Here is an 11041-nt window from a genome sequence, read left to right as displayed (position 1 = left end):
GCGAAAAAACATTGTATTTATTCTTTCTCGGATACATCTATATAAACAATATTTTTTACATAATGCAGAATGTACATGATAAAAAGTCTTTCAAAATGCCATCTTGTTCAAGAGCCAGTGTCCCCTTCTTCTGTAGATTCCACTACAGTGCTGACGTTAACTGTTGTGTCCATAGTCTCCTCCGCCACAGTCTCATCCATCTCAACCGGAGATTCATCACTCGTCTCCCGATCCTCGCAATCTTTAGACTCGTCAAGCACTGATTTCTCAGTTTCTTTCTTATCCAGGTAATTACAGATCGCGCTTTGCCGTCCAAACGCCTGTTCGTCGTTGAGAGCCAGCACCTCTGTGCGATTAGACACCGGCTCGTCCTCTTTCCTCTCCAACAAAAACGTCCTCTGCAGCATCAGTTTCTTCATCGTGTGACATTTGTACTTTAGGGTCGGATTCGAGTTCGCACCGGCCCGACGACCCTCCTCAAAAATCACACATGTACCGATGGCGTCCTCGTATTCCCCAGCGAACAGATAGCGTCCGACCTGCAGCATGGGTTGCTCACTGTCGATGTCCACAATCTTACACGCGCCCTGACGACTGGAGAGAAGATCCGAGTTGATCATTCCTGAGAGCTCCGCCACGACCAACTGTTCCTCTTCTTCCCACTCGTCCTCCATGGTTATTTTCGTTTATCTTTCGAGTTGAGATGTCATGCTGAAACTCTCCTCAACTGAATTTCTTGCGTACAATGTGTGCGACGGAAGTGACGTCAAAGCGGCTTCCTGAAAACCAACGTGTGTAAAGAAAAGTCACATGTGCGCTCGTGTAGGTAGCACGAGAGGTGCAAGTGCTTTAATAACTTTATAAATTATTATAGACATTTTTAGGGGTATTCTAGAAAACTACAGCGAAGATTTGTGTAAGTATATTGTGGATTTATTGCGTCGTAATCGCACTTTGGAATATTTTATTAGCTTACAGTTTGCTAGTAACGTAAATGGTAGGCAGTATATGCACGTGTAACTTAATTAACCCCATAAAACGTACGATTAAATGTAATGCACTGTTTGTTGATTAGTTTTAATATCAGCTTTATGAATAGTAAACTCAGCTAATTATTATACAAAACTTGAAACAATTTGCCGATCTGACAACGATGCGATTAAACGTTATTACAAGTTATTACGTGGCAGACGTTAATGACGTAGTACAAGATAACTTAATTTAAGAAAAGCTTTGATTGAATTTTACAGGTTTGTAAGTTTTGTAATAGTCAAGTATAAAAGCTTCAGGCACATGGGCCATGCCACTCCACAAACCGTACATGTTGCTTTGTTTCTCACCTTATAATTTTCTGATTTAAATGTTAAATTAATTTATGTTAAGTGATAACTTGTGTTTGTATTAGGTTATCTTTCTAGGTTTAAAGTATGGGCAGGAAATTGGATCCCACCAATAAGGTGAAAAGAGGACCTGGACGCAAATCCAGGAAACAGAAGGGAGCAGAGACTGAGCTCGCCAATTTTTTGGTTGATGGTAAATGTCTCTTTTTGGTGCTTTTAACCTTCTCATCGTTATGGTTATGAGTGTAACAAAGAGTGTGTCTCTTTATCAGATAATGAACCAAAAAAATTGTCAAGCAGAGCAAGAAAACGGTAAGCAATCAAAGCAAATACTTAACAATCTCATTTTCATTTGTTTGTCAATTACTTGAAAATAAATATAATATTTTTTTTACAGAGCTGTAAAGAGAGCTCAAGTGACAAAGGAACCCAAACAAGCGGAAAAGTCCAAAAAAGGTAATTAATGGTAATTAAACAAGACTGCAATGTGTATACAGCCCTGAATTTGAATTCTGAATATCGATCTGTGTTTATTGCAGGATTCTCCGATGAGAACAGTCAGTGGCTGAAGCCTGCGCAGAGAAAACGAAAGATTGATGAAGATGAGGACAGTGACAGCAACTGGGAGGAAGATGATGATGAGGAGGAGGAGGAGCAGGCCCCTTGTAAAAAAGAAATGGAGGAGGATGATGATGATGACGAAGATTTGGTTGATGATTATGGTGCTGATGAAGAGGATAAACAAGGCAGTGATGAAGAAGAGGTGTGTGTTTACACAATAGCAAATGAAACAAACAGGGAATTTTAATATTTTATTGCTTCTTGTAGTAGCGATGCACCGAATGTTCAGCAACCAAAATTACTTGGCTGGAAATAGCAAAAAAATATTTTCGGTGTTCGGCTGAACTCGCACTATTTGGCGTACATGCTCTCTGCACGGTATGCAGATTATTCGTATGCATGAATACCTGGGTGACTACATTTGCCAAAATGTATATTTTACAACAGAGTCAATTAAAATGGCAAGTTTAAACATATTGTTAAATCAAATATGAAAGGTCTCGAAATTGCGATCTATTTTTTCAATGGTGCGACTTAAAAAGGTTGCACCAGTGCGACCAGCCGTTCAAGTGAAAAAAGACTCCGCAAAGGTGAAGAGGTACAGAGGTGAAGCGAGTTGGTCTACACGACTTGCCTGTGCACCCCAAAAAACTGTCCCTTTTAAAGACACGGCTCTTCACAGCAGGCACCGTTGAAGATAAATATTTGCACAAAATGCTTCCATTATACACGAGAAAGCTGTAGCCGCGCGGGCGATTCAGCCATGTGACGGCCTTAACTATAAGCCGGGGTTGTGGACAAATGTGATGCGAATGCTGCAAGGGGAGCCAAAATGCACGAAAGAGACGGAGTCTGTGCGCGCGAAAGAGACAAAATGCACGAAGGAGTCAGAGTCTGTGTGTGCAAGAGAGAGAGAGAGAGACAAGATGTGTGAAAGAGAGCGAGAGAGCCAAAATGCATGAAAGAGTCCGAGTCTGTGCGCACAAGAGAGAAAGAGACAAAATGTGTGCGCGCATAACAGAGCGAGTTTGCGCAAGAGAATGAATGCCTAAATGCGTGTGTGTATCTGTACTTGCAAATGTCGTGCTAAACTAATTTTATTGTAATGCTTAATAGACCTTAAACCAGTCAGCTGCTAGAGACCCTTCCTGTTGTAGTACCGCCCATCTGCTTCCTCTCAAGGTGTGTGGCTATGCTAACAGGATAGATGAACTGTCTGTCAAAGTCTGAAGGGGTGGATGGCTACACCTCCTCCTCTATATGAATTGGCAGTACATGTATATCAGAAAGCAGATTTAATATCCTGCACACAACATTAAAACTACAATGAAAGATGGGAACAAAGCAATGTAATAAAAGTATTTTAAGGAAATAGATTTTAGAAAAACATAAACGCAATAGGGAGAAAAGAATCGCAGCATGAAATTTATAAAATACATGTTAATTTCTGTTCTGTAATTTAACCACCATGGGCGCTTGTAAAACTGCTGTGTTAAATGCAATGCAGTCAAAAATTTGGGTGCACCTAACTTTTGTGCTGGTGCACCTATAAGAAAAATAGTTAGGCGCACCAGTGCAATAAGTTAGTGTAGAGCCCTGACATTAAGCAGATAAGATCCAAACCTAGCCATAGCCTGACTATGCTTTTTTCATCAGCTTCTGCCTATTGAGAAAGCCGCAAGAAAACAGAAACAGTCAATGAAAGCAGACATTGATGAAGATGATGACAGTGACGAAGAGGAGGAGATGAGTGATGATGAAGCAGAGGAAAAGAGTGCTGCAGAAATCGAGGAGGATGAGGAGGAAGATACTGTGCAGGCAAATTTGGATGAACTGGACAAATTCACACTCCCTAGTACTGCAGAGCGACAGAAAGAGGGTGAGTCTGGCTTTATCATGTATTTGTCATGATGATAAACTACTGATCTGCACAAACTCTATCATCTGGGAGTGTATTCAAACCCTTCTTTTCTTTAATGTAGGTCTTTTACCTATGGACCTGCAGACCATTCATCAGAGGATCAAAGATAACGTGGACGTGTTGTCTCACTTTACTGAAAAGCGAGAGGAGGGCAAAGAGAGATCAGAGTATCTCTCCCTCCTGCGTTCTGATCTCTGTACATATTACAGCTACAACGAGTTCCTTATTGGGAAACTCATGGATCTGTTCCCTCTCTCTGAGGTGCGTGTGTGTATCTGTACTTGCATATGTCGCGCTAAACTCATTTTATTGTAATGCTTAATAGACCTTAAACTAGCCAGCTGCTAGAGACCCTTCCTGTTGTAGTACCGCCCATCTGCTTCCTCTCAAGGTGTGTGGCTATGCTAACAGGATAGATGAACTGTCTGTCAAAGTCTGAAGGGGTGGATGGCTACACCTCCTCCACCTCTATATGAATTGGCAGTACATGTATATCAGAAAGCAGATTTTGGAGAACCTTGGTTAAATGTGGATTGACGTACAGCTTAATATGTATTTTTTCTATTTCAGCTCATTGATTTTCTCGAAGCCAATGAAATTCACAGGCCGGTCACCATCAGAACGAACACACTGAAGACCAGGAGAAGAGACCTGGCTCAGGTTAGAAAACAATATTTTACAAATGATTTATTTACGCTTGGTGTTAGCGTCTTTTTAAACAAATCGGAACATTTAATTGGCTCGGAGTGCTTTACCCACACCAAGAATTTGACTTGATGATAGTAGAAGCCGCAAGGCACAAAAAATGTAAAAATACATGCAATGCATCTCACCCAACCAAACACAACTTTCACAGATTTTTTTTAATTTTTTTTAATTGCAGGCTCTTATTAATAGAGGAGTGAACTTGGATCCAATAGGAAAATGGTCTAAAGTGGGGCTGGTTATCTACGACTCTTCTGTTCCCATAGGTCAGTATTGGTTTTAATAAAATTAGGTTACCACAGACTATGTGCATAATAAAAACTGTCCTTCTTTTTGGCACACAGGAGCAACTCCTGAATATTTAGCAGGCCACTATATGCTGCAAGGAGCATCATCGTTTCTGCCTGTAATGGCTCTGTCTCCTCAGGAGGGGGAGCTGGTGTTGGATATGAGCTGTGCTCCAGGAGGAAAAACCACATATATGGGTGAGTATATGCTTCTCTGTAGCAGTCATACCAACTGCTGTGCCCTATAATCCTGGGTCTTTACGCTATAAATAAGATATTGCTTTTTATGGAGCGATTTAAGTTGCAAAGACATTGTTACATTGTGGATGTGAATTGTGTATTTCAGCTCAGTTAATGAGAAACACAGGCACGATCGTGGCCAATGATGCGAATGCGGACAGACTGAAGAGTGTTGTGGGAAACATGCATCGTCTTGGTGTTACCAACAGTGTCATCTGTAATTATGATGGCAGACAGTTTCCTAAGGTCTGTGTCTTTATCACTGCATTACAGCCTTGTGTTTATATACAGAACATCACTACACTTTTGTGACACACTTTTGATGTTTTGTCTAATCCAGGGCTCCAGACTAACTTTTTTCACTAGGAGCACAGTGGCCCCCAACTGAAAATTTTAGGGGCGCTACAAGAAAATTTAGGGGCACACACCGTAAATCAACATCCTAACCAACTATATTCACATTTCTACTAATTTCCATTGTATTACTTATAAATAATTTAACGATAGATGCAGAAAGTACAGTGTGCTGTTTTTTAATTCAGTGTCACATCACAAAAAAGGTCAAATTTACTGGTTGCACATGTGCGACTGGATGTAAAATTCAGTGGCACACTCTGAAATTTTGGTGGCAAAATGCCCCCATTTGGTGGCAGTCTGGAGCCCTGTAATCTCTCTCTCACCCTCAGATAATCGTGTTATTACTCTACTGCTTTATAATTTATGCTACAATGTAATTGCTTTGTTGGTTTGAAAGATTCAATTAAGGCTGCAACAAATAAAATAAAATCAATTGGTCTGTGATGTCACATGCTCTCGCACCACCTTCGGACAGCCCGGACACACGTCTGCTTCATACAGGGCGAACTGTGCGCTTGTAATTAAAGTCAGGAGCTATTTCTTTACACAGGGTTATACACGTTTATTAAGTGCTTCTCAGTGCGCAACCAGCTTGTTTAAAAGCAAGGGAGCGTTGCCCAGACTGAAGCGTTGCCAGGTCTGCGGCCTTTCGGTGGAGTTCTGAATTGGGCTATTTTAAAACTGTTTCTGCAGGTTTGATGTTTTTTACGGGGTTAGGGATGGAAGTAAAGGGTTCATTAGTTGTTGGTATTTGGGCTGTGGAAAATGCTTTTCGGATGGTTTTGGACAAATTTTGAATGGCCATTGGGGTGGTTTTGTTACGTGTATCTGGCAACCACAAGCACATCCCTGAAGACCCAGTTCGTTTGGTTTGTTGGTGTTTTGACATTTTAAAGATGTTTTACGATTTAAAAGCTGCATAATTTTTTTTAAGGCTTAAAATACCAAAATCAAAAAGATTATATTAGTAAAACTCTGTAGTAGAGCACTTTGGACAACTATGGTTGTTTTTAAACGTTGCATATAAATAAAATTGAAATTTAAATAGTAGTGTGTGGCTTTTGCACTTTTAAAATTACACTTCTACACGTGAATACCCTAATTTTGTGCCTTATTTAGCTTTAACAAGTTTAACATTTAATTGAGTAATATTTGTTTTTATCAGATTAGTCGATTAACCAGGGGGGGGGGATCGTCCGATTAATCGGTTATGCAAATAATCGTTAGTTGCAACCCTATGTAAAAGGAACAATAATGCTGATTTCTATAGCAGTTTTTAAATGATGTTTATTTAGTTTTTACTCCTCTGTTCCTGTATAGCTCAGTGGTAGAGCATTGTGTTAGCATGGCAAAAGGTCATGGGTTCAAACACAGGGAACACACACATACTGATAAAGTCCATACCTTGTAATGTGCTGTAAGTCACTTTTTGATAAAACTGCCAAATGCGTAAATGTAAATCGTGCCACATTATAGTTTTAATATTTTCAATGAAACTTTAATACATTTTTGATTAAATGAGACCTGAAAGTTGTTAATACATGTTTATATAATGTCATGTTTTTTTGAATGGCAGGTGATGGGAGGTTTTGACAGAGTATTACTGGATGCTCCTTGCTCCGGTACAGGAGTCATCGCCAAAGATCCAGCTGTGAAGACCAGCAAGGTATATCTGTTCTGTAAATAACCAAGTTTCTTTCTTGACATGATCGTGACTGCATCTGCCTTATTATTCTGCAGGCTTTCACATTATATGGATCTTCTCCAATGCAGAATTTTAAAATCTTTCTCTCTCTTTGTGTGTGTGTGTCAGGATGAGTCTGATATTCTCCGCTCGGCTCACCTGCAGAAGGAGCTCATCCTGTCAGCCATTGACTCTGTCAACGCTGACTCCGCTACAGGTGGATACCTCATCTACTGCACCTGCTCTATTATGGTAAGATGAACTGCACTGATAAATCACGATATTTTTTTTACATGACGTGTAGAGGTGTAACGGTTCAAATTACTCATGGTTCGGTGCGTATCACGGTTTTAGGGTCATGGTTTTGGTACGTTTCAGTGTGTGTATGTTTATGGGAACAAAAAGGCTACTGTCAAATTCGAAGAAAATGTAATTATTTATTGGGTTACAAACACTTTGGTCACAACAGGCTTCTTTACAAAAATAAAAACCTAAGCAGTTTTTAACCTCTGTCAAAATCAACATTTCACTTAAGAGCACTTGCATTATTATACTACATGTAACAACAAAATGCTTATTCTGATATTCCATTCATTTTGTTACAGTTGTGTACGTTTTTGTCCATTCACACAAATGGAAAAATTTTGCAGAAGCTCCACGGTGCTCTTACATAGAGGTGGGCGATACGGCCCTAAAGTCATATCTTAGTCAACAAATCAAATTACACAACACTCGGATGACTTTTTTTATGAAACTGTAATGTATCTGAAACATCAATAAATGCATCAAGGCAGATTTCCGCTCACTTTCTGTAATCACAACTAGAGCAAGCTCCTGATTGGTTAACGCAGTGCGTTTTTCAGCCAAAGTTAAAAATTTTCAACTCGCGCGTTTCCAGCGGCAACGCTCAATTCGTCTACTTTGCGTGAATGAGGCAGAATCGCGTCTACCGCGGCACGCTAAACGCCTCATTCGCGCAGCGAGACCTCCAGACACGCGTCAACTCATCTTCACATTGACTTAACATTGAAATCACTTGCGCTTGAAGCCTTTTCCGCGGCTGATCTGAACGCAGCATAACAGGTGAACTATTCCTTGAATGTCTTCAAAAACAAGTACCTCTCACAGAAAAGACACTGAAAACTAAAGATTTACTAGATGTTATATGGTATAACAGTGCAATGATGCAACAATCTATATGAAGTAAAAGATTATTGTCTGTATCCGTGTCAGAAAAGTTTGACCTGGTCCTAAAATGCCTGAAAGATTCCTCACCCATCATAAAAACTTCAATCCTGTTTTGTGTTTCTTATGGAGATTTGATTTGTTTTCCCCCTAGGTAGAAGAGAACGAGTGGGTGGTGGATTATGCTCTGAAGAAGAGAAATGTTAAGCTGGTACCCACAGGATTGGATTTCGGGAAGGAGGGATTCACCAGGTAATGAGACCTTATTTGTATTTTAGCTGCGATTTATTAAGGAATTGTACTGAAAATAAGAGCTTCTTCTGTCCTCAGATTTAAAGAGCGACGGTTTCATCCCTCCCTAAAACTGACACGCCGATTCTACCCTCACTCCCATAACATGGACGGGTTTTTTGTAGCAAAGTTCAAGAAAATCTCAAATCGCATCCCTACTGCCCCAAAAGAAACTGGTTGGTACCGTCTTACTTTACTCTTTTTCATAATAAGTTTGTTATGGAGGTTATTTTGTTTCTTATTGGATTTTTATTTGGGTTTTTTTTTAGAGAATGAAGTTGAATCTACGATAAAGGAGACTGGAGCGTCACCAAAACAGAAATCCAAGGAGCCAAGTCCAGGAAAGACCACCATGGGCATGAAGAAGAAATTTAAACAGGATAAACCTGAGGCAGCACCCGCCATCAAGAAAAAGATGGGAGGAAAACCTGAGGGCCCTAAAAAAGCCAAAATACCCAAGTTAGATGCAGAGGCTTTAAAAAAGGGTAAAAAATTCAACAAGAAGCAGAAGGTCAATGGCGATGCTGAGGAGGAGGTAACGGGGGAGAAGAAAAACCAAAGGAAAAAGAAGAACTTTCTGAAGAAGAACAGAACGGGAAAAAACAAGTTTAGGAAGTTAAAAAGTTGATAAATCAGCAAGAAAGTGGACAGTGAAATTCAGTCATGTTTTTCAATGAAATGTGTGGGCACCGAACTGGCATGCCTGTCAATAATTTCATGTCGGATGCAAAGATCTGATTGGACAGCTGTTGAGGACCTTGTGTATAGACTTTTGTCTACTTTGTCTTGGCCTGGAGGTTTACCTTACCTTTGTGGTTATAAATTTTATAAAATAATAGTTCATTGTTAATTTTTATGTACTTTGTTTCAAAAAGTAACATTTAACCGATATGATGCAGTGAAATGTAAGCTTGAGTCAAAATGTATGTGATGTTTTCTCTCGCACAGATTAAAAAGAAAGTTTAAAAACAGCCGTTCTGATAAAGTGAAACTGTCTGAGACCTTTAAACGCCACGGCCGTCACCTTCCCCGAGTATAGCGTGACTAAATCGACCTGACTTTTCCTTTCAGGCTTTTAAAACATCACCTCAGAAATAAGATCAAAAGCTCTATTGAGGCGGAAATGAGATGAATGTTCGAGTCGAAGTTCATCACGACTGCAGTCCACAACACCTATTGACAGCACTTTTCACATCGCTTACCTGCCATCACAGTGCATTATCAGCACGAAAAAGTTTCCTTCAGGTTAAAATGGATAAAACGCTCGCCAGATGAACTTCAGCTATGTGCCATCACCTCTTCCTTCCCACCCTTTTGGCCCTGTGCCGTGTAACCATGGTAGCGTACTTTATGGTATTGTGTGTTGCAAAGCCACGGTCTCATACCCTTCGAACTGCTCTGTGCTTGCGTAAAATACTTTTGTCTTTACAAAAGATAAAGCCCAAAATGCCGTAATTATCGCTGCTTGTTCTTCCCGAAGCTGTTGAAATGTAACGCGTGTAATATAGGCAAAGCGTTTATTTTAATCACATTGTGGTGATTGCTTGCAAGAAGATAATTTAAGGTTATGCTTGAAGGGTAAAGCAAACCATTCAGCAGGTCTGTGGGTAGTGCGGTTTAGATCAGACTGGTTTGACATCCCGCTGATTAAATGCTATTGTAGATGGATAATTATAATGATTACCTGTACACATGATTGTAGAGGAGGGAGTGTCCCGTCCATCTTTACTGTGAGCCACGTTCTCCATTTTCAATAAAATTGTACTGAGTTTTCCACACTTTTTTCACATGTGCATTATGTAACTCTCACTTCTGTTTATTCTAACTTTATTCTGTTTATTCTAAAGGTTACAACAATGCAACCATTTCTTACATAGTTTAATAAATGTTTATTAATACTCTGGAATGCTTGATTCTGATTGGAAAGTGACAACATTCAGAGGTTTATTACCAAATATCAAATGCCAAAAAATTATGCTGCATTTCGGACAACTTGGATTTAGGATATTTCTCACCTCAAAACCAGAAATAACATCTTGAATTAAAGGGAACATATCATGAAAATCTGACTTTTTCCATGTTTAAAGGGACACTCCACTTAAAAAAAATATATGCTCATTTTACAGCTCCCATAGAGTTAAATATTTGATTTTAACCGTTTTGGAATCCATTCAGATGATTTCCGAATCTGGCGGTACCACTTTTAGCATAGCTTAGCATAATCCATTGAATCTGATTAGATCATTAGCATCGCACTAAAAATAACCAAAGAGTTTTGATATTTTAGATATTGCTATTTAAAACTTGACTCTTCTGTACTTACATCGTGTACTAAGACCGACGGAAAATTGAAAGTTTAGATTTTCTAGGCCGATAGGGCTAGGAACTATACTCTCATTCTGGCGTAATAATCAAGCACTTTGCGGCTGTAACATGCTGCAGGAGGCGCAATGATATTACGCAGTGTCCG

General features: G+C 39.7%; 2 protein-coding genes and 2 non-coding genes across 4 annotated transcripts; 3 read left to right on the top strand and 1 right to left on the bottom strand.

Moving 5' to 3' along the window:
• On the bottom strand, positions 1-792 carry gtf3c6 (general transcription factor IIIC, polypeptide 6, alpha). The gene has a single exon (XM_065261384.1). It carries the CDS (start codon positions 672-674, stop codon positions 108-110), a length of 567 nt encoding a protein of 188 aa, XP_065117456.1. The 5' UTR covers positions 675-792; the 3' UTR covers positions 1-107.
• On the top strand, positions 780-9542 carry nop2 (NOP2 nucleolar protein homolog (yeast)). Its single transcript, XM_065270088.2, has 16 exons — positions 780-916; positions 1406-1533; positions 1613-1652; positions 1738-1796; positions 1880-2103; positions 3558-3780; positions 3884-4083; positions 4393-4482; positions 4706-4793; positions 4872-5012; positions 5161-5300; positions 6988-7077; positions 7225-7347; positions 8435-8532; positions 8611-8747; positions 8841-9542. Exons 2-16 carry the CDS (start codon positions 1428-1430, stop codon positions 9197-9199), a joined length of 2118 nt encoding a protein of 705 aa, XP_065126160.2. The 5' UTR covers positions 780-916; positions 1406-1427; the 3' UTR covers positions 9200-9542.
• LOC135743607 (small nucleolar RNA SNORA29) lies at positions 3046-3184 on the top strand. Its single transcript, XR_010530554.1, has one exon. It is a non-coding gene; the product is annotated as a small nucleolar RNA SNORA29 (small nucleolar RNA).
• Positions 4176-4317, top strand: LOC135743610 (small nucleolar RNA SNORA29). Its single transcript, XR_010530555.1, has one exon. It is a non-coding gene; the product is annotated as a small nucleolar RNA SNORA29 (small nucleolar RNA).
• Positions 9543-11041: the final 1499 nt, after the last annotated feature.

Source organism: Paramisgurnus dabryanus, chromosome 13 (assembly GCF_030506205.2).
Source record: "Paramisgurnus dabryanus chromosome 13, PD_genome_1.1, whole genome shotgun sequence".
NCBI classification, from domain to species: Eukaryota; Metazoa; Chordata; class Actinopteri; order Cypriniformes; family Cobitidae; genus Paramisgurnus; species Paramisgurnus dabryanus.
The sequence above is the reverse complement of the archived record's forward strand: the minus strand, read 5'-3'. Positions and strand labels throughout refer to the sequence as shown.